The sequence below is a fragment of the Scophthalmus maximus genome, chromosome 8 (assembly GCF_022379125.1).
Source record: "Scophthalmus maximus strain ysfricsl-2021 chromosome 8, ASM2237912v1, whole genome shotgun sequence".
Taxonomy (NCBI): Eukaryota; Metazoa; Chordata; class Actinopteri; order Pleuronectiformes; family Scophthalmidae; genus Scophthalmus; species Scophthalmus maximus.
Window position 1 is genome coordinate 8,198,676 of NC_061522.1, and position 23,497 is coordinate 8,222,172.

General features: G+C 39.2%; 2 protein-coding genes across 8 annotated transcripts in view; both read left to right on the plus strand.

The window, feature by feature from the left end:
• The window catches only part of ppm1kb (protein phosphatase, Mg2+/Mn2+ dependent 1Kb), an 11,180-nt gene extending 3,607 nt beyond the window's left edge, over positions 1-7,573 (plus strand). For all 3 annotated transcript variants that reach the window (XM_035638143.2, XM_035638144.2, XM_035638142.2), the window contains 6 exons: positions 779-1,267; positions 1,426-1,526; positions 3,540-3,705; positions 4,088-4,232; positions 4,565-4,699; positions 5,400-7,573. In XM_035638143.2, coding sequence (XP_035494036.1) covers positions 798-1,267; positions 1,426-1,526; positions 3,540-3,705; positions 4,088-4,232; positions 4,565-4,699; positions 5,400-5,531 — 1,149 coding nt within the window. In that variant the 5' untranslated portion in view covers positions 779-797 and the 3' untranslated portion in view covers positions 5,532-7,573. The remainder of the gene's footprint in view (positions 1-778; positions 1,268-1,425; positions 1,527-3,539; positions 3,706-4,087; positions 4,233-4,564; positions 4,700-5,399) is intronic.
• Positions 7,574-7,903: 330 nt separating this feature from the next.
• On the plus strand, positions 7,904-23,360 carry abcg2d (ATP-binding cassette, sub-family G (WHITE), member 2d). 5 transcript variants are annotated; one of them, XM_035636794.2, is made up of 18 exons: positions 7,904-8,050; positions 9,314-9,364; positions 9,494-9,673; positions 10,653-10,902; positions 11,967-12,026; positions 12,125-12,239; positions 12,679-12,831; positions 12,962-13,119; positions 13,974-14,125; positions 14,342-14,443; positions 15,408-15,658; positions 17,590-17,672; positions 19,638-19,727; positions 20,062-20,183; positions 20,358-20,512; positions 21,186-21,275; positions 21,851-21,963; positions 22,172-23,360. In XM_035636794.2, the coding sequence occupies exons 3-18, from the start codon at positions 9,574-9,576 to the stop codon at positions 22,317-22,319; spliced, it is 2,142 nt and encodes a 713-aa protein (XP_035492687.1). In that variant the 5' UTR covers positions 7,904-8,050; positions 9,314-9,364; positions 9,494-9,573; the 3' UTR covers positions 22,320-23,360. The 5 variants fall into 5 exon arrangements, with proteins under 5 accessions (XP_035492687.1, XP_047190016.1, XP_047190014.1 ...); XM_047334060.1 differs by having other exon boundaries at positions 14,342-14,410; XM_047334058.1 differs by lacking the exon at positions 9,314-9,364.
• The last annotated feature ends 137 nt before the right edge of the window (positions 23,361-23,497 follow it).

A 23,497-nucleotide genomic window follows, 5' to 3' on the forward strand; every position in this document is an offset into this window, starting at 1 on the left:
TTAAATGTTTGCATGTGTACATGTGTATTTATGTATGTTTGTATATGACAATATAAGATAACTAGACAACATGATTAAGATATATGAAATTGGTAATTCATTAATTTTTTTATTGGGAAATTTTCCTTATATTTTGATAGGGATAACTATATAAGTAATGAATTTAGAGATACAGCTACAAGTTATATTAAATAAAGTATAGATTTCCATCAATAAGGAAGCTGATTAATTATTAATTATAGATGAATTACTTGGGGAGAAGGGGTGCGATTAAATAAGTTTTTCTTCTTCTCACCCTTTTCGAACATGTAAAGCAGTTTGTGTTTTTTTTGCATGATAAATGACTGGAACATATTTGAGCAGCTCAAACATGTTCTGACTTATTTTCTGTTTGTCAATTTCCACTCACTGTGCATTAACTTCTTGGCCCTTCTGATCCCTTAATGACCTAAGAACTAGTTTAAGCACATAATGCAAAAAAAAGAAAAGTGATTTTATCACTTTGACGTGTTTCTGTCTGCTTTGAGACATAAATAATGCAGATCATTCTTGTGTAATGATTAGCTATATTTTGAAGAGACTGTTTTTCCCCAAACGATACAGGGTTGCTGGCAGCAGCAACAACATTTTAGACATAACGGTACTGTTGGTCCCTCCTGAATTAGAAAGAAATCGATTTTATATATGTACATTCAAATTCTGCATCAAGTCCCAACCAAATGATTTTTCTTCTCTGTTTTGTTCTACCCCTCTTCCTCTGTATCTGCTGCTTCTGCAGTGTTTGTGCTGTCAAGGTGATGTCAGCAGCTTGTCTCGCGCGCCTGGCAAGGTGCAGTGGTCCTTACGCGGGTCGCAATGGTCTTTTTCACTCGGCCCTAGTCCAACATTCACTGCAGCAGGACAGCCACCTCCGGTTCACAGTCTTTCGGAGACAACTCAACAGCCCTTCAGAACAGAGACACAGCAACACACGCTTTGATGCAGACAGCAGCGGCCGCCCCACCACTTGGGATTCGTTCGGCATCTGGGACAATCGTATCGATGAGCCCATCCTGCTGCCTCCCAGCATTCGCTACGGCAAGCCCATTCCCAAAGTGAGCTTATCGAAAGTGGGCTGCACCTCTCTCATTGGTCAACGCAAGGAGAATGAGGACCGCTTCCAGGTCTCCCAAATGAACGACAACATCCTATACTTTGCTGTCTTTGATGGGCATGGTGGACCAGAAGCTGCCGACTTTTGTGAAAAATACATGGAGAAATTCATCAAGTAAGGAAAACGTTAATCATGCAACTATCACATATGTATTCCAGTCACTGTCACAGGTAACAAAATGAATCTGAAAATGTAAGGACAAAAAAAAAAACAACACATCTTTTGTTGCTGATGATCTGATCAGTTGAGTCATCTGGTTGTTGTTGTTTTAGGGACCTGCTGGTAGAGGAGTCTAATCTGGAATTAGTTATATCGAAGGCCTTCCTTGAAGTGGACAAAGCTCTAATGAAGCACTTGCACTTCTCTCCAAGTGGTACGTTCTTTCATGTTACTTGTACATAGACATACTGTGTATACGCTGCTGTAACACCCACATTTCCCCATTGTGGGACGAATAAAGGATTATCTTTCTTATCTTATATGTACTGTATATATACACACTTGTATAATGGCACTTATTTTCTCTTTTCAAAACTTTACTTACTTATTCTACTTAGGCTTTTGAAGCCTTGGATTTCTCAACTGACATGACTCGAGCACTGTTGGTTAGAGGTTCGTCGTTACTAACTGAAGAACAAACCAGCTACAAGTAGAGAAAACACTAGTGCTTGACCGCTTCCAGTGCATCATGTTGTACACGTACAGAAAGGCGACAAATTAAAGGAAAATCCTGAGTGTGATTAAACATTAGAAAATGTGGTTCTTTTACATACAGGGCAAGTTTTAAATTTGTATTAATATTATATGAATTACATGGTCTTTAAAGTCACCACATCTCAACTTTTTTAAAGTTACACACCTGTGGGTTCCAAGATGTTCTCCTCCAGCATCAGAAATCACAAATTAGAGAATATCCATTGACAGAATCTTGTCTTCATGTTTCAGTCGTGGTCCACAGACATGATAGAGAGTCTTTACCAACAAAGGCCCACGTTGTTAGGCTAGTGGAGGCTAAACAACACCTTTCAAAGACACTTAATATTGGAATTTCCCTTAAATTGTCACCCATCTGTTGATATATTTGTTATCAAGGACGGACATTGAAATAGATATCCTGTGGGTAATTTGAGAATCCCTCCCAAAAAAAAGAATGGAAAACATTTCTTAGTGGTCTACATGTTTGCCGCAGTTGTGTAGAAACTAGTTAGTTAGCTTGACTTTTATCAAGCGGCTTTATGTCTGATTAAAGTTAAGTTGATGATATAAAAGCCAGTATACCTGTTTTGTGGCTATAGCCCGGCCGCGCTCTGTGAAATGTCCCAATATGCCTGTGTGTGTGTGCATGTTATCTACGGCAGCTGCTGACCCAGCTAAGAGCTGGAGGCCCTTGGCACCAATGTGGATGACGAGAGGCTAGATATTGAAGGAGAGTCCAGCGGGTCCTAACTCCTGGACTACTGGAAGGTTCCCTATCTTTCTCTCACTCCACTCCCCCTTCTCTCTCTCTCTCTCTCTCTTCCCTTTCTTATCTCACCAAGTGTATGCAAAGCTTTTTGTGAGACAGTGCTTCAGTTTGACAAGTTGTATGAGAGAGATGTATGTAGTCAGTGATTGATCTAGTTAGTCCATGACATGCATCCTGTTTAAAACGCAGATACGATAAGAAAAAACATGTATCTTAGAGTCTCCAGTAACTCATCTCATGGCTTTCTATTGGGTCTAATGGAGGCCTAAGGTTGTCCACAGATGAATGTTCTTAATGTCACTTGATGCTGTAGAATTTATGGCAGATGAAGTGTATATCCACTGTCTTTGCCACTCATAAAACTGACTGGAAGCATATTTCTGAGTTCAATGTTGTAAGTTCTTGTTACACTTTCCCTGCATTAATAGGAATGGTTAGAAAAACTATTACCATCATACCAATTAACGTGATTTAATGTCACTTCAGATAAGTGAGCAAAAAATAGAAGAAAAACAAAATGAATATAGGGTTTTTATTGAATATTCGAAATGATTTGCTTTTTATTTTCACTAAGGAAGAGTTCTTGTTTTGCTTTTTGAAAACCAGTCCCATTATTGGACACTTGTGTTGTACCAGTTTTTTAAGTTCAGCCTTAGACGTAACTGCTGTAAAAATTTGCTCTGGAACTCTGCCTCTTGCTGAAACAGTACGACCTGCATGTGTGACTGCCTCCTCTGTCGTAATCTCTAGTTCACTATACGTGTCAAGTCCACTATATAACTTCCCACCCATGTCTTCATTCTTTGTGTGAGTGTGCGATACACCATGTGGTTGCTATGACCAATGTGGACAGTAGCCTTTTGTGTGTGGACCTTCCTATGGCTCCTTCCACCTCTGATGTTTCCTATCCTGTCTCTGTAGTGCCCGCGATCAATGCAGGAACCACTGCCACTGTGGCCCTACTGAGGGACGGCGTTGAGTTAGTGGTGGGCAGTGTGGGTGACAGCCGCGCAATGCTGTGCCGCAAGGGCAAAGCCCTTAAACTCACTGTCGACCACACGCCAGAGAGGAAGGACGAGAAAGAGAGGTACTAACATGTTGTCAGTAAGGACAAAGTTCATGAGTAGGGGAGATGGGGATATTGTTATCTTTTTTTTTTAGTTGCATGGATTTCAGTGACCCTTTAAGAGTTCCCCAAATAACCTCACCCAATTTCAGCCTGAAGAAATCCACGATCAGGCCAAATAACTTAAAATACTTAAATAATAGCATACTTCTATAATGTTATTACCCACATTACAACAGAATAGGTTGCTGTTGTCCTGTTAATACAGCTTCAAAACAGATGCTCTGATGTAGCTACATATTGTTAGTAAGATATTATAAACAATGTTGTCATTGTTATTATTATTATTATTACTATTATAGTCATTGTTTGTGTTTCTCTCTCCCTCTGCGCTGGACTCAAGGATTAAGAGGAGTGGGGGTTTTATCACCTGGAATAGTCTGGGACAGCCAAACGTCAACGGCAGGTTGGCGATGACACGCAGCATTGGAGACTTTGACCTGAAGAACATGGGGGTCATTGCCGAGCCGGAGACCAAGAGACTATCGGTAGGTTTTTCCAAAAAGCGGAGGTCTTCACAACTTCAGATGAATGTTTGTTGTTTCACACCACTGGTTTCCGGGCTAATTTATGCAAGAATTCTAACCTAGATCATTTTTGCCAGGATATACAGTGACAAACTTTTGTCACTGTATATCAGTCTTGTAACAGATTGACAGTCTAGTAACAGATTTAGCAAAAACTAGACATATTTGTTGACCCTTATCTGTAAAACTGTGATCATTTCACCTCCATCATAAATGTGATCAAGTGAATCATTTACAATGAAAATTCCACATAAAAATTGTTTTTGATTTTTGAACGTAATTTTTTCCTTCAGTTGCACCATGCCCACGACGCTTTCCTGGCTCTGACCACAGACGGCATCAATTTCATTGTGAACAGCCAGGAAATCTGCAATGTCATCAACCAGTGCCACGACCCTAAAGAGGCGGCTCAGAGAATATCTGACCAGGTACTTGACTTTTAATCTGGGGGCTGTGGTTTTGTGCCTCACATCTGGAGGTTGAGGAGTTGAGGCAACATTTTATTATTGAAATTAATTCTTTTGACGGAAAAAAAGAGATTATCCTTTACTGCTGGATTTTTAACTCTCAAAAGCCTTTGAGAAGATATTCCATCTTTATGTCCTGTTTGTCTGACACCAAAGCAGTGTGGGGTATATCACTCACAGGCTTTTCTAATGCTCTCTGGCTTATGAATATATTTTGCTCATTGTAATTATTACACGATTAACAAAATCATGTAATAATTAAGGATGAGACCAATATATTATTTACTTTTCATATACTTAGTAAAGTTCCTTTGTTGTAATGAACATGAGGGAAGTGATGTGCTTTATGTGTTCCTTTTAACTTTATTATTTATTGTTACCTGTTATTTAAAGATGTGTCTGCAGTAATCAGTTGACTGAAGCTATTGACAGATGCAGTAAAGCAGTTTGTCTTTCTATGGTGTTTTGTTGACAAAGGAACCTTAATGATGTTATAATAATGTCTTGAATGAAAACAACCTATCATGAATATAGAAAAATATATAAGTAGAGCTATGCAATATGGTTACATGAGCTCAGCTAGCAAATAACCGTCAAGCAGGGCTTTATACATTTAATAATGCTTTTTTAAATTTTTGTTCTTTTCCTCTCTCTCTCTCAGGCACTTCAGTACGGCTCAGAGGACAACAGCACAATTATTGTGGTGCCGTTTGGTGCTTGGGGAAAGAGCAAGAATTCGGACACGAATTTCTCCTTCAGCAGGAGTGTTGTGTCCAGCGGTCGCTGGGCATAGCCCGCAGGACGTCGGATGATGAAACGCTGTGGTCTGTGGACCCAATTATTCTGTGCAATACAACCGGTCGCCTTGAGGAAACAAAGAAAGTGTGGTTTTGCCCAAACAATAATCCCTACGGGTTACAACATGTTATTTAGTAGTAGCATGATAATTATTTGCCTCTGTGAAGTAAGAGGCGGTGAATTCATGTGTACTAAATTAAAAAACATCCTCTTCATACAAAGGCTTTATCTACTAGCAAGCCAATGACCTTATAGGCGCTTAACGTTGAGAGTTGTTTGGATGGCACACAGGAATCGACAACAACAAGTTGTCACTTAGCAAATATGTAGTCTTGTCTACATTAGCTAAGATTTTAGGACTACAGTAGTATTCCTGTGTCTGCCATTCAAATGTATGTTTTTTTTTATCAATTTAGGAGTTCATAATGCCCAAGTTTGCACTTTGATTTCAAGGCTAACCTATCTTGGATTTCCGAAACTGGTGCATTCTGATTTAACCACTGGTTTTTAAGTCCGTCGCCTCTAATTCAGGACCGTTTGTCAGTGTTAACATTAGGGAGGAGGATTGGAAAATCAACACAAATTGAACTACTTCCATTATTTTCCATTTAGTTGGAATTCATTGAACATGATCATACAAAATGTATTTAGATATACATGCCATGTAAAACTTTGTGATTTCTACAGCAACTGGAATATAGTTACCACGGTCAAAATATGTCTTTGAGGAGGTCTGAATGACCTTATGATTCTGGAGCTTCATTTCTGTCTCGTGGGTCAAAGCATCTTAAATTAGACTATACAGAAGATTTTAACAGTTTCAGGACTGAAAATGATTTGGTCCTTGTAAATTAAATTTAACTATTGCTCCTCTGAAACCCGGACCCATTTCTAAATACTTAATATTTCCTATGCACTAACAGTACTCGCTAAAGCACCACTGAAACTCATGACGCCAATTTGCACAATTGTGTTTGGATTGAACTCCTGGATGTTCAGTGATCTGGTGAACTGGTGGGTTGTGTGTGAACGGAGTTGCAGTTCAGTGGCTGAACCTGACATTTATAAGAATCAAGACATAAATGCTTCTTGGAATTTAAACACTGCTCAGGCTTGTACACGTGTTGATATCGGTAGTGATCTGAAACAGGGTGCGTTGGGGCACTTAAGTGTGCAGCGTACAGAAAATGTAGAGATTATGTTTTGTAAATAATTATATTTATGTATGTCTGTAAAAACTGATAGTTCTCTCGGATACATTTACGTGATATCTTGGCTAAATCTCATATTGGAATAAGTGATAACGCACAAGACCCTTGCTTCGTCGCTTGTGTAAAGCTGCATTATTTTAATTGTAACTCGGTTACAATCAGTAATTCGTCTTTTACACCACTTATGTCACTCCCAAAGTGTAAAGCACACTTAATGCATCACTATATAACTGTTGAGCTCAGAGCCATGTATGACAGTTTGAATGTTTGCTTAAATGCCCTCCATGACTAAAAAACATACAATCAAGCCCTGTAAGTTGTAGGCGTGTTTAAGCTGTAGGAGTCATCTTGGCTGACCTAATGTAAGTTCATCATGTTTCCGTTGCAGAGCCGACTTGACATTTTTTTTGTTTGTTGATTTGTCATGTGGCTATTGAAGCTTGTCAAATGAGAGCGTCCGTATTTATCAGCGTACTTGTTCTAACTGTGAGACTTGCAGATGTGGTGTGGCTACCAGTTGTTCCTCAAAAAACATTTATAAATGTTTTGTACATACCCTACCAACCCCACCGCATCCACCCATTGGATACAACCTTGATTGATTATAAGGACTTTGTCTTTATACTTTACATGTCCTCCTGATCTGTTGAAGCTGTCTCACGGTGTCTTCATCATTTTTGTTAATTGTATTTTATTTCACTGCCTTTTAGACACAATCATTGTTGCCGTGGACCTGTACATGGGACCCAGATGGAATTGATTCATGTCTGTGACTGTATTTTTTGAACTAAATGGCTCGTGACACAATAAAAAAACTACAAATGAACTTCACAGTTTGTAGTAATGTTCTTTTGGGAATTTGGGAAACAGGCATTGATCTTTTTTTTTCTATAGGAAAGCAGTTATCTTAAGTCACTTAAATGACAATTGCAAATGTATTATATTTTATATAGTGAGCGAGGTTAATACGTCCTCTGAGGATGTTCATGGAATGTTTTGTGGATGTTTATGGCTTGTAAATGAAGAAATGTGCTCATATGGGCCATAATGTTCATTTTTATTTCAGTATTGACAGTAGGAGGCAGTGTGGTGCTGTGCTTCTCCCATGGACTCTTCGTGAGCGGACTCTTGTTTACTTCCTCTCGTTCTGCGGAGCGAGGGGAGGCTGCACCACTGAGCAGAACAGAAGCACCTGCCGTCTGACTCATTTTGTCTCACTCCGTCTCGTTCTGTCTCCTGCCGCCACAGGAATCTTGTCTGTCCATGGGTTCTCAGTCTGAGACCTGTTACATTAACGGTCAGGGTAAGTCACCAGTAAAATGAATATAAGTTAGTGTAAAGTTCACTGAAGTCACGGAGACAGAAGTTTGTGTGTATGTGTGTGTGTGTGTTAGAGAGAAAGACAGCTGGCAGTTTGCTCGTAACACATTATTTGTGGGTTTGGGTGGTGCCATAAGGGGTTGGTGGGTGCAGGTATTCAAAAACCCCTAACCCGTGCATCACCAAAACCCAAAAAACCAAGTCATTCACAAACAGCTTCTGTGTAATATTTCCATCGTCATTTCGGGGAAGCTTATAGCCCACCCTAACCTTTTACTAACACCCTTCAATGCATGAAACAGTCATAAAAACAGCACAAGAGGCAATGAGTGATGCGAACTGCTAGCCTACAGAAATATTGAAAACAACCACAAAGAAATACCAAAAAGATGGATAACATCCACATCCAGTAACGACTGTTACAAAGAGATGCAAACAGATCACATGTATTTTCTATCTTTTTGTCTTTGCTCCTGTGTGTGGCCTCATTGGTCCGTCCTTGCCTGTGGCACCTGAGGATTTCCATCCACCTGCGTTGCGAGGCAACATGTGACCTAACTGTCAATTTCACTTATTTTTACTATACTCACCCACACAGGTGTATTTCAGCTACTCTCGCTTATTAGACCTGGTCCAGTTGAAAATGAAATCATTTATATTTTTGAAGAATTTATGATGTCACAAAGTACCACTAAAAAATGAGGACAGGTCAATACGTCAGATGGGTGCGACACAAGAATCTGTCAGTCAAACTAAATACACCCCGCGCAACAATTATGAATTAGGAAGACTTGATTCACTTGCAAGCAGGGCTGTAACTAACGATTATTTTCATAATCGATTAATCTGTCGATTGTTTTCTCGCTTAATCAGTTAGATGTTTGGTCCATAAAATGTCTTAAATGGTAGAAAAACCCTCAAGAGGAAGTTTTGTTTTGTCCACACTCCAAAGATATTCAGTTTACTGTCACAGAGGAGCAAAGAAACCATAAAATATTCACATTAAAGGAGCTGAAATCAGAGAATTTTGACTTTTTTTTTTTCATAAAAACTACTTGAACCCATTAATTGATCATCAAAATAGTTGGCGATTAATTAAGTTGTCGATTACTAATCGATAAACTGTTGCGACCCCTACTTGCAAGCCTTTCGTATTTAACAGTTTGCATTTAATTCTAGTGACATGTTTGTTGCATGTTGAGATGCAATTGATTTTTAAATGTGTGTTTCTCTACCATGTCAACAGACGACAACAAAAATACAACTGATGTGAAATGTGAAAAATTACAAAGACGCAGTAAGTTTCAGCAAATCTACCAATAGATTTTTTTTTCATGCTGAACAGAAATCAAGAGAAAACAAAGGTGTTGTAATGGCGGTGAAAGGAGAACAGACTTTGACTCATTCATGCATGTCTACTTGAGAGGTAAGGGTTAAACCCGTGTGGAGTGCGGTGGGATCCCAGTTGATCGTGAGGCACCTGGCTGTCCCTGCTGTCATGAGCTGATGTTGGTCCGCCTGCCCAGTCTCTCTGCTCCGTCAGTCTGCAGCAGCAGCAGCTCCCGAAGGCTGCAGCAGGACGCCAGTCCCACAGTCCCACCGCTCGGTAAGTCACTACACACTACAAGCCTGTAATAGATATTTGGAGGATATCATCATTTCAGCTCATTAGCTTGTGAGGCACTTTGATGTCTAACTGGGGATGGGGCATCTGGTTTACCAACAATTGTAATCTCCCAATTTCTTGTCGCATCTAATCCACCCACGCCCAAATCAAAATGAATTCAAGTTTGAACAGTGCTGCAGCTACAATTGACAGAAAAAAACCCACAGACTTACACTAACTGACTTAGTAAATTTTTTTTTATATATATTGCAGGCATTTCTTTAAACAAGAAAGTAATTTTGGAAGCTTGTTTAACAACAAAGTTCCCCACAGAAATATAGACACTTATTTTTTTAAAACTCTGCTATGAATACTGACATGCTCAGTTTGCTTTTTTAGTTCAGTCAAGAAATTTTGATGCTGTTGAATTCCCTGGCAGAAAAATATGACTTTTTCCCTTTTGATATAACTTTTTTCTTCTAATGTTGATGAATGGTTGTTACATATTATTTAAATGAGATCAATTGCATGGTTAATATTGGTCTGTGCTGGTCTCAGGAGTATGGTACAGGCATATAAAATGTTGTTTGTTGGATTATTTTCCTAACGGCGTGAAAACCCATAACCAGCTTCTGGTGCGGCAGTACCTGGTGTGGTTTATTCGGCCATCGCATGTTATAGATGAAGGGTTTCCCCTGGAATTTAAAAAAAAAAATGTTTCACTCTCAGATGGAACAGTAATCCACCCAGATCCTAATGCATCAAATCCTTTTGGCAATTCAAACAAACTGCCACACAATACTGACATTTATTCAAGTCCTGTGCTTGAGTTTAGTTTTGAGATACATTAAAACCAGCTCTAATAAAATGCAACTGATGCATCAGTATAAACCATCTTATCTCATCTATACCTATATTTTTTATTGGATTTTGTATTTGTTTTGGGCTCTAAAAAACAAAACAAATTTTTTTTTATCAGACCACTGTCATTTGACGGGGTTCTTGCTGCGGAGGACAATGGAGAGAGCCAATCACGTCCACATCGCAATGGTAGAAGACATCGGCACCAACGGGGTGGCCTGTTCAAAGGCTGTCACATCCACGGAGCCCGACAAGCAGCCCTGCGGATCCACCGTGAGCTTCCACAACATCCAGTACCAGGTTGAGGAGCTGAAGAGTGGCTTCTGCAAAAGGAAAAGCAGCTCCAAGGAAATACTGGTGGACCTCAAGTCAGTTCTCTGTTTGTTGTGCGTGTTTGTCTTTCGTTTGCATCTTCGTAAGCTGTAACTTTCTCCTCGTGCACTCGTGTTTCTCTATTTTCTCATCACTCACGTTCTCAAATTCAGGCACACACGAAAAGTCCTTAGTTACTCCAGACACAAATTTATGCATGGACATTTGATAACTATGACACATTGGTCAGTTGCTGTTCGCTCTTTACTAATTTAATCAAAGAGTTTGGTAGGAAGCCTATTGAATTTTTAAATGAAATTATATTTCAGATTTCTCAGACCACAATATTGTATTTGAATCACTGACTTCCAGAAACAAATAAGGAATCTGTCCATTTGCTGCAACATTTTCATTTCTCTTCATGTGGGGAGACCATGTTACACTAGAAATACAGTGGTCCTTTATGTTATTTTGATATGGCTCATTGTATCCTTATCCAAGCAGGACAATAGTGAATAGACTCTTACATTGGTTTTCTGTCTGATGGTATTAAATGCAGCTGACATTTCCCATGGAAGAATGAATCATTTCACACAAGTTTTGGGGCCTTTTGCTGCCTCAGTGTTAATTATATGATATTAAGCATGGTTTATTGCATATAATCTCTCTGATGCACTAAAGAACAGTCTGCCAGGGAAACGAATTAAACACCATCACGTGATCCACTGCCAGTCTTTTATTCACTCTCTCAATTCCATTTTATATCGCTGACTCTTATGCTCTTTGGGGCTTTTGTGTGACTGTTCTGAAGTCAAACTATTTGCTTTTTGAATTACTTTCAATGGTTTTACACATTATAGATTTTTCTATTTTCTCCGCAGCTTTCAAGAAATGTTCATTATGTATCTGTAACAAATGCAAAATTCCTTTCACGGACATTGTTTGATTTAGGAGGAGGGGAAACTAATTCGCTACGAGGATTTGTACCGTAAAACTGATTTAGCGAAGGGAAAATCTGAGATTATACGCTTTAGAAATGAATGCAGACCATTTAATTGTGCCCCAATATTTGCCTATAAATTATTTTATCCATGTTAAGCTGGGTGTTACTGTCTTGCAGTGGGATTATGAGACCTGGCCTGAATGCCATTCTTGGACCTACTGGAAGTGGAAAATCTTCGTGAGTATTGCTCCGATCCCCAAGGAAAAAAAACCTTTTAAAAATGGTGTGGATTTCTTGAAGATATATTTAATATTGTTTTGTTTTGATTTTCAAAGATTTTTGGATATTCTGGCCGCAAGGAAGGATCCCTGTGGTCTCTCTGGAGAAGTACTCATTGACGGAGCACCACAGCCTCCAAACTTCAAGTGCCTCTCTGGTTATGTGGTTCAGGTACGTACATCTGGATAACTTAAACTTGCACTGGCTGATTTTTCAACCACGGGGGGGTTACTAAAAAATGACTAAGCAAATACACATATTTACACATCCAGCAGACATGAAGCAACAGTAGAGAGAGTGAGCGTCTTGTTTGGGCTCACCCTTTTAAATGTGCTTTAAGTCTAAATCACTGTCTAGTTTTGTCTCTGCCAACTTCTAAGGAAATTATCTGACTTTTTGGCCGCTAAATTCTCCAATACTTGGCCAGGTAGTGAAGATACTAAAAAAGTCCTGTAAAGATGAGGAAAACTGACTTCCAATGCAGAGTTGTGTTTACTAGTTATCAAACACTTCAAGGTCAGTAGTTCTCTGTTTTCAAGGTCAGGATTTTCAGGGACAACGGAAATAAATGTCTCTGACCTTTGACCCGGAGCTCTTGTTTCCCCCCTAGGAAGATGTGGTCATGGGCACGCTGACCGTGAGGGAGAATCTGCGTTTCTCCGCAGCTCTGCGGCTGCCAAGCTCTGTGCCGCAGAACGAGAAGGAGGCCCGAGTCAATCATCTCATCAAAGAGCTGGGTCTCACCAAAGTGGCGGACTCCAAGGTTAATTTACACACACTCATGCCCAACATGCCTCAGTTATTCATACCTGGCAGTCTGAGTCAGGCTTCAAGACTCAGGTAAATGTCAGGACAGACTGATTGATCCCTGTTGTGTTGGGTGTCTCCCCCAGGTGGGCACAGAGATGAGCAGGGGGATCTCAGGAGGAGAGAGGAAGAGGACAAACATTGGTATGGAGCTCATCATTGATCCCTCAGTCCTCTTCCTGGATGAACCAACCACAGGCCTGGATGCTAGCACTGCCAATTCTGTCCTGCTGTTGCTGAAAAGGTAAAAACTGATGACAAGTCTGTCACTTCTTTGTCATTTCTCTGATTTCAACACCGATTACATCACATTAATAAAGCTGATGCTTTTGTCCAAAGCAACTTACAATAAGTGCATTCAACCATGAAGATATTAATTAAAAAGTGCAAGAATCATGCGAATACATAAAAGTTTGTATTTAGTTTTTGTCTTAATGATTCATGGATTGTATTCAAAGATTAATCTTCAGCAACGTCATGCAATGCATCAAAGCTACATAATAACCAAACCACACAAAACACATATATTTTTAAATGAGTGAATTAGTGTATATCTACAATAACACTATTACGCCATCAACCCATTTAATTCCCTGTCTAGAGCCAATGCAACAACAGTTCTTTTCTTTTTGTTTCTATGGAGAAAAAGATTGTAGATTTGAGTGCAATTTTTAAATGTTGTTTTTTTTGTTGCTAAAATCGGTTGTTGAGTTTCCTTTATAAAAGATGTTAATTGACACAGCTTCCATTAATCTTTAAATTATTTTTCATGTTTTTGACCAAAAAAGCTAAAGTCCAAACATTGATCCTTGTGGAACCCCTCAGAAAATATTGGACTCAACTAATTTTAAACCAATAATGGAAACAGAATATCCTGTTCTTCAAGTGTGAGCTGATTGAATGCTTTAGATTGAATTAGTTCACTGTGCAAAAATGTCAGAAAGCTTTCCATCAGGAAGTCAGTTTTATGTTGACGGAAGGGTTCAGGTGTGTCTGTAAAACACATTTCTGACCCTTGATTCTGCCCAATTTGTATAAACAAAGTACTGTGGAATTCAAAGCTTTATTGTATTTACTAGTTTTTCTTTGAATTTTCAGAATGGCCAGTCACGGAAGAACCATCATTTTGTCCATCCACCAACCTCGTTACTCCATCTACAGACTGTTTGACACTCTCACCTTGCTGGTTAGTGGAAAAATGGTGTTCCACGGACCAGCTCCAAAAGCTTTGGACTATTTCGCCAACATCGGTGAATATGCTGTTGACACTGATTTTTAACAGAAGATGCTCACATATTTTTTTACTGTCCCTTGTGTTTTTGATTTTGAATTTAATTAGGACATATATGTAGCTGTCTGTGTATGTAATAGTTCTAATGGCCATAAGCAAATAAAAACAATTTGTGTCAGAATAACACTGGGCATTGATTGATATTAAACACGGATCTTTGTGACGTGTGTTTCAGGCTATCCCTGCGAGCCCCACAACAACCCAGCTGACTTCTTCCTGGATGTTATTAATGGAGACTTTACGGGTACAACCATGACCAAAGTGCACAGCTCTGAGGGTAACACCAAATATTAACCAAACCATGATTACTATGATCAAAATGTAATCTTGTGTCTTCTGCTTTCGAGAGGGATATCATACACAAATTTCACTTGATTATGTTGTATGAGTAAACTAACAATTTGGCTTTTGTCAAGGTGTTCACAGGGGATATTATTCTATAAAAGGCTGGTACTCAGAAATAATTTGTTGATTAGTCAATTAACAGAGGTGAACTGATTTGATTATCAAAATTATTGACATGTTAATAAAAAACTAAGATAATAGTTATTCCAGAGGTAATGGAACCTCTAATAAAGAATCATTTTAACTTTAATTAGCATCATAATGATGATGCTGGATCCTGGGTTATGGTTGAAAGTGATGAAAATAGCTAGTAAGTAAACCTTGAGTTAAGACAATTTCATCAGACTACTACTGTTTTTAAGTTCAAGAATTTTTTCCTGTTGTGTTCGTAGACTTAATAATTATTATTGACCAATTCACTAAGCTCGTTAAAGTCATTTCAGGATATGTAAATATTGTTTTTAATCTGATATCTATAGCATCTTTCAACAATGTAAGTTCAAATGTATTACACAAGATATTGAAAGCCAATAACACAATGTGTAAAATACAAAATAAAAACTGAATAAAATTCAAGAAGAATATTAGGAGAATGAAGATCACAGTTCAAAGCAGTGTATCACAAGAGACTCAGAATCATCAGCATAGTGGAACAAATAAAAATGTATTGGTATTTATTTAAAAAAGAAAATTTGCAAGAGAAAGCGCAAGCGATACATTTGAAGAGTGATCCATCGGGATAAGCCCAATGATTTTCCTCTGTATCAGGTTGGAAGTCCTTACCTTAAAAAGCTCTTCAACCCAATGTTTTATGTGATTGAGTGTGTCTGTTGTATAATTTCCATCATTAAAACCGTTGTCATGCTGTGTGTGTGTGTGTGTGTGTGTGTGGCCAGATTTGGACTCTGAGGAGCTCAGTAGCTCCAGGCAAAGCATCGAGGAGCGCCTGATCGAGGAGTACAGGAACTGCAGCTACTCCGGCGACACACGGGCAGAGCTGGACCGCATCGTCCAGGACAAGGAGTGTGTCCTGCGTCCGAAATCCCGCACCATCACCTACAACAGCTCCTTCTTCCACCAGCTACGTTGGGTGCTGAAAAGGACCTTCCAGAACCTCATGTTAAACCCACAAACATCTGTCGCCCAGGTAAACATCCCAATTACTAATCATCAACTTCAAAACCATCCGTTGTTTTTGTTACCATGGTTGAATGGACATAATACATACCAGCGTACAGTGTCCTTCTTTAAGTAAGGCCCATTCAGTGTCCCTACGTGTTGTATTGTGTTCTGAGTCAATTCTCAAATCTTTGTGCAAGAAAATGAAACCAAAGTAGAAACTTGCACCTTCATAAATTTTAGGGTTAAATTATTTGCACATTATATAATTCAAATCCATACAATTCCCCAGCCAAATTACAAAATCTCTGGGACACTTATGGGCCACGAGTGGACTGAAATTAGATTAAGTTTAATTCAGATTCTAGTCCATTTAGATGGTTCAGACACAGGTTAAGATTAATCTGGGAATAATGATTAATAATAATCTTAAAAACATTTAATTAACCCGCATTGCCCAGTAACATAGAAGATAGTTTCCATAAACACCTTGACTGACAGAATTAATTGTGATATATTATCGTGATAGTATATTGACAATTACAATAATATATAACCTATGTTACTATATCTTTTCTAATCATTACCCATTTCAGTACCCCAGACTTTCTTCAAAACTCTTGATAAACACATCGGAGCATTTATGCTAAGCTAACCGGCTGCTGGCTCCAGCTTCATATTTATTCAAAATGTCAAACTAAGCTGCTCATTTCTGTAATAGCCAATTATTTTGATGATAAAAATAGAAGTGAAATGTCTCTATTCTGAATCTGGATCAATTGAGAGTTTGTAGTTTGAACGTTGGCATTCCTGTTAAAATTGTATTGATTTTTTACATCTGTTTGGCAGTGCCCCGCAGGCAAAAACTAACTCACAGGACAGTATTTTATTAATATGTCTTTAGTCTCTTCAGCGCTTTACCCTCAAGTCTCAATTAAGTAAGTTTCAACCCAGTTGCATACGACTTCAGTCCTGAGTCCTAATTTTTGCGACTGCAGTGCGTCTCTCAGTGTTTCGTCGTTGTGGTCAAATATTTAAACATGACTCCGTCGGCATTTCCTTGACCTAACAATGTTAAAAAATGCGTTGCTGTTATCATCATGAACAGGATGCATAGACAGCACTTTGTAAGGGTCAGGACTTAATGCGCTCATTAGTTACCCCCATCGCGGCAAAATGCCATCAGAAGTCTCGTCACTTTACGAATTATTAACAGCTAATTGGCCCTAAATAAGTCAAAATAATCCTACAAGAGGGGCTCTATGTGGCGTGGGCGCCATAATCGGCTTTGGTGACTGTTGTGACCCCACTCTTGCCTCTTTGGGCCAGGATCTGAACCGATATCATATCTGGCCAAAGCCCCTTTGGCCCTACTCCGATACTCATCACATGATGGCATCATGACCTATCCCTCCACTACTCCGCTTTCACATGAGGGGCTGAGGGGAATGAGGTGAAAAAGGCTCAACCTTATTAGCTTATCCCTTCACCCTGGGAACCGCTTAGTGCTGTCATAATCTGTAAATTGTTGGGATTAAAACTTGTGTCCCATTCACTTTTCTCACTCTTTGCTGTCATCCTCCCCCATCAGCAGGTCGGGTTGTTGTCTCGGAGAGGTCAGCTTGGAGGAGGAGCAAGGTGTCCACTTGACACCCGATCCCCGAAAACACTGACCTCTCTGTCAGTGAGCATATTGCTCAAGTTTCACTTTCATGCTTCAAAATGAATCCATAACAGTACACACACGCAGAAGAAAAGCAGAAAATACAGAACAATAGCTGATGCTCTGCAGTGTTGAAAGCCATTGGTCAGACAACACATTAGTTCATTGTTAGAGTTTTAAACCTGTGCAGGCTTCTATTTGCTAATTTTACAAACAAGACTATACATTTTTTTCGTCATTGCAGAAATACAATGACAGAAATTGTGTCTAAATGTCTCATGTTTTCGTCTGTGCAGCTGGGAGTCAACATTTTCCTCGCCCTCATCGTCGGAGCCATTTTCTTTGGAATTAAAGATGATCAGAGCGGTATCCAGAACAGGTGAGATTACTGCCGAATGACACTCTGCAGATGTCTTAATGTCTTTGACCTCTGTCGGCTGCCAGCTGGGGTCCCGTCCTAATATTTTATACATAGAACATCACATAATTATTAACAGTAAAACTTTGTTTCTGAGTAAATGATCATGTGGAGACATTTCTACAGTTCCCCATCTGTCGGGAGCTGTTTTCAGACATGAACCTTGGAAAATGTCCAGAACATTTCGTCCGGACATTTTCTGGAGTTCATATTTTCACATGTGAAGAAAGCAGCAAAAAGTTTCTCTGAACCTTTCCAGAATATTCAGTCACGGGGTGGCGCCTTGGTAACGCACCCCCTCGCTCGCTTTGAATCCTCTGGAGACTGACATTTCCGGAAATTTTACTTTGCAGCCGGCTGGAAAAGTTTCGAAAAATGGCCTGAGCAACATTTGCCTTCTCTCATACAGCCTCGCCGAAAAAGTTGAGGAAAAAGACCAGACTTCCGTGCATGTCTGAAAGCAGATGGGCAGTAACAAAAACAGGGTTTCGCAGGAATTAAGACGTTTTATCAGAGAAACAAAATTTATCATATTTATCATGAAGACCATGTTTTTGTGGCAATATTTCAGATATTACTTTTGCCCTTTACAGTAAAGGTTTTTTCTAGAGATAACAGTCTGTACATTGTTGTAATGGCCACACATATTTTGGTAACTTTCATTCATGTCATAGCAAATTATGTGGCCATATAGTATGGGCACATTGATTCATGTTTCCTGATAAAGGCTCTGGGCTTTAAAGTCAGCGGCTGCTTCTTCTTTTTTTAAATAGAGAAGTGTGAAACGCAGAGCGGGTCCTGCATAGCTAATCCTCTTACCGTATTTTATTGGGCACAACCTGGTACTCACAAGCCCAGTGAAGGACATCAGAAATCTCAATGGTCTCCCTCTTTTCTTTCTTTGCAAGGTTCAGTGGAATATAAGGACCTAATGCCATTAAATTCATGGTCAATGCATAGGCAGTATGGCAGACACCAGTCTGCGCGGCTTAACTGTCTCAAGTCGTCCACCCCTCCCTCCTTCTTAGTGGGTGCAGGGTCGGATATTAGGGCCACAGTGGAGTCACTTAACTTTGAAGTCTATTCAGTGTTACACGGACCACACCACATTTAGAACCATAATCTGTACAGTAGAGGGGTTTTTTCTTTTTCTTTTATTGCTGCTTCCTCTCCCTGCAGAATCACCTCTTTGTCAGACAGTCAGATGCTGAGGAATCCTAATGAAAGACATGTGAGAAGGTCTAAACACTAGTAAGAGAAAAGAGAAAGGAAACAGATACAAGAAATAAACAAAAGCACATTCACCCCACATACAGTCGACTGGGAAGCTCCGGTCAGGTGTTAGGAGTGGGATTAGTGTTGCTGGTTTGATTCCCAGCTCCTAATGTTATTATGACAAAGTGTCCTTGAGTAAAACATTGAAATCCCCAATCTGCTCTGTGTGTGATACTTTTGAATGTATTATAATGTTCTAGACAGAAACACACACACACACACAGTCACAGAGTGCCTAATCTTAAACCTGAGAAAAATAGAATATATCAGTTTGCTTCTGAACGTGGGCATCGCACACACTAAGCATGGCTGTTTGTCTTATCCTGATTTTGATCTTATTTGAAATATGATGATCACATGAAACCTGGTAAATTATATCCCCATATGCATGATCCTAACAGGACCCATGTTTCTGATCATCTGTGGACAGCCACTTTGATTTGTACCAATAAAATAACTATTTGTATAGCTTTATATCACAAATTCACCTGGCTTTACAATCTGCACAGCATATTCCTCAAAAAACACTTCAATGGAGAATAGACCTTGTTTGTTTAAATGCATGCTACATAGTATAACCAGCTTTTTCAGTGTTTTTAGATGAGAAATAATATATGAGAGACTGAATGACCAGACTTTTGTTTCTCACAGGATGGGTGCCCTCTTCTTCATCACTACCAACCAGTGTTTCAGCACCGTGTCTGCAGCTGAGCTCTTCATCATTGAGAGGAAACTGTTTGTGTGTGTAATCTGTCATTCATTTCAATTTTTCTTTGTCAGAAGTCTCTTATAGTCTCTATAGTCTCTATAACTGAGACTTGAAAACACTCTCAAACAGCAGGGAAACGTGGTTAGGAGCAAATCCTAGATGACTGCAGTAATTATTAGTAGTAGTAGTATTGGTAGTATTGTTGTTATTATAATACAATGTAAACAAATGATAATAATAGAGTAAACAAAATATCTATGGAGTCATAAAGGACTCATTCAGCTAACTGCGACACCCATGTGCACAATTCAAGATGAATTTGGTCCGAGTCTACGTTTGATGGGTCCTTATTTTCTCTCCTGACAGACATGAGTACATCAGTGGCTACTACAGAGTGTCGGTCTACTTCCTGTCAAAGATCCTGTCCGACATCACCCTGCGCACCATCACCTCTGTTATCTTCAGCTGTACTGTCTATTTTATGATTGGTGAGACAAGCAGACATAAATACATTCATTGATTTGTGGAATTCTTTAGGGTACTGGATCAAATACTGAATTTGAATGCAAATATCAGTTCAGTAATAGTCTCTTAAAACTGTGCGTGTGCGCGTGTGTGTGTGTGTGTGTGTGTGTGTGTGTGTGTGTGTGTGTGTGTGTCAGGGCTCAAAGCCACAGTGTCAGCCTTTTTCGTCTTCACGCTGACAGTGACTCTGGTGGCGTACACGGCCACAGCCATGACCATGGCCATCTCGGCCGACCAGAGCGTCGTGGCTCTCGCCAACATCTTCATGACCATCACCTTTGTCTTCATGATGGTGAGAGACACAGCAGCACCACACACAAAAACAAAAAGATGCACATAAATAGGTTTCAAGTACAATGAAATCTCTCTAGTTTTTCCCCTCTGTCCCTGTGAATATGATGTTTACACTGAGTGAAACATTTGAACAGTGTTTCTCATCAAATGGAAATATTCACACATGATCATATTTTCCTTTAATTTGTCTCCCCACTAGAATTTGAAATGAAATTATTTGGATCTGATTTTCATCTGATTTTCTGTACACTATAATGAACTGAACATAAACACGGTACTGTTCGATGTCATCTATGTCCAAACACAATACCCCTTCAAGGCGACATCATGCAAAAATGATGCAGAATATATTCTAATAGGGTTTAATAACAGTAATATTACATAGATACATGTTACACATATGAGGAAGGTGATCTAAAATAATCTCTGTGGTGAAGGTGTTAGAGCATGTTTATCTTAATTTTCTTTTTTCCTACTTCTGCACAAAGAATCAGGGACGAGTCATTAACAGGTTTATCGAGGGGATAAAGTTCAAGAATGTAAACAAGCACATGTCAAATAATGTTAATGAGATGTGCCGGTGAGCCATAATTAATGTTTTAAGTAAAACCTGTCAAAATATCTGCCGTGGAAGATGCCCGTCAAAACTTGAGTTTGTGTCGTGTTGTCAGATTTTCTCCGGTCTCCTGGTGAACCTGCCCAGCATCATGGACTGGCTGGCGTGGCTGAAGTACTTCAGTATCCCTCGCTACGGCCTCGCGGTAAGTCCTAACATTTAAGCGAGGTGTGACAGGAAAGGATTTCAGAAAAAAGTGATGGTGACTTTGATGTTTATAGTTCCATATAGTTTATGCTGTAACATTGTAACTAAATAAAGCGAGTCGTGTGAGGAAACATTTCTCCTGATTTTAAGAGCCAACGCATGGGATTACAGTTTTGGACACTTCACTGCAGCCTATTTGTAGTAACTTTTGCTATTTGCACATTTTGTGTCTTCCACATTTGACAAACAGAAGTGCTGCGACCTGCTGCTGCTTAAATACTTAATACTGCCTAATACATAAATATGTGGACCGATTAGGAGAAGGGAAAGGCCCAACCACCCCTCCGTTAGAAAACTTTGCTTTCATATTCCTCCACTGAACACCACTGATAGATCAACACACAGTCTAAGTCATCTGCAGGTCTTTTAACAGGAGACAGACCAAGTCGTTTACATCATTTCATACGCCAGTGCTTTTCCTACTGTGACATGTCAAAATATCCTCTTTTGAAAAAGACACCGATATTCACTTCGTTTAGCTCGACATTCATCGACCTTGTCGTCTACCTCCAGGCTTTGAAGATCAACGAGTTTGTGGGTTTGACGTTCTGCGAGGAGGCCGTGATCAGAAACGCCAACATGTCGGCTAAATTGACCAACTGCAGTGTGAACACAGCTGGCCTGACGTGAGTAGACCTCATACTGACTATTCTGTTGGTTGCGTGTAATTGGTTTATACACCTTCTGTGATCTGTTTCCTCAAAAACTAAATTTGACAAATTTTTACAATTATTGTAAAATGATTCCTGTTTATTCTCTGAGTATTTCCAAAACAAAAAATTCTTCTGAAATAATGACGTGTGTAATTTGTAAATGGGACATGCCTTCTTTCAGATGCACAGGAGAGCAGTATCTGGACTACCTGGGAATAGAGTACACCACCTGGGGCCTGTGGGAGAACCACGTGGCTTTGACTGTTATGTCGGTCATATTCCTCATCATCGCCTATCTGAAACTCCGCTACATCAAGAAATTCACTTAAATGTTTAATTCTCAACTCTTCAATTTTGTCTTTGAAGAGGCTGTCCCGCAGATGTTCACAAAAAATGTCAATTGATGGGTGCGATATAAAGATGGACGATGTCACAGTTCTCCAAAAGTGAAGGCAAATCATCTTGATCGCCCTCTGGTGGATGGATGCAACAAAGGTCATAAAGACTGTCATCTCCATGTTAGTGGTTGGGGACACGGACCAAACTAAAAAGTACACGTTCATTTTTATTTTTTTTTGAAGTTGGTTTCTATCATTTTAGCTAGTTCTCATCACACCGATGAATGTCTAGGAGTTATTTGTTTAGTTTATGAAATATTTGATGCTATAAACCAGGGTGAAATGTCATGATTGACAGCTGAGACCAACTCGCATATTGGTCGAGTGTATGTATCGAGGATACATTAATACCACGGCTCCAGACCACAATCTCTACTGCACTGACTCTGGCTCCAAATGATGTCAAATGGTAGAAATGGAATGGCCGCTCTTTACATACAATAACTATTCCTTTATACCTTTGGTTTGCACTTACTTGGATACTCAGTAGAGTTGAAGTTCATACCTGAATGTGAACATTATTTGTATCGTCTTCGGTGAAAACCATGTGTTTCCACCACGTTTATTTTCAGCGCCTGTTTAGTCAGTATTTTTTCACAATTAGGAGTGAAGTCATGCAAAGCACGAAAACAGGGTACAGGTTTCTAGTATTTCAATGTTTTCTGTGGTTATTTATGAATATTTACATTTGTTGCATTAGTTTAAAAAACAGACTATGCCTTTTTCAGTACTTATGTAACTCAAGTAGTGTTGATTTATTCAGCTTTTTACCAAATAACACTCAAGTTAATCTTTCTAATTAATTGTTATTGTAGATATTGTATAATTATACCAGGTAGATATTAAGTATGTTTTAACTTTCTCTATTGTTCCAAAGCAAACATCTATAAATACATTTGTATATTCTGATAAACATTTCATGTAACCCTGGTTTGTTTTCAATGCAGTCAATAAATAGTGTTTTGGTGTTGACCTACAGTAAATTCGGTTGAGATTAATGTTTTAAGTAATTTCTCACTGACTAAAATACTTTTTAGTCAGTGAAAACACACATGTAACATTTGTCTATAGGCAACCGTACTATTCATCATACAGGATATAGAGAATCA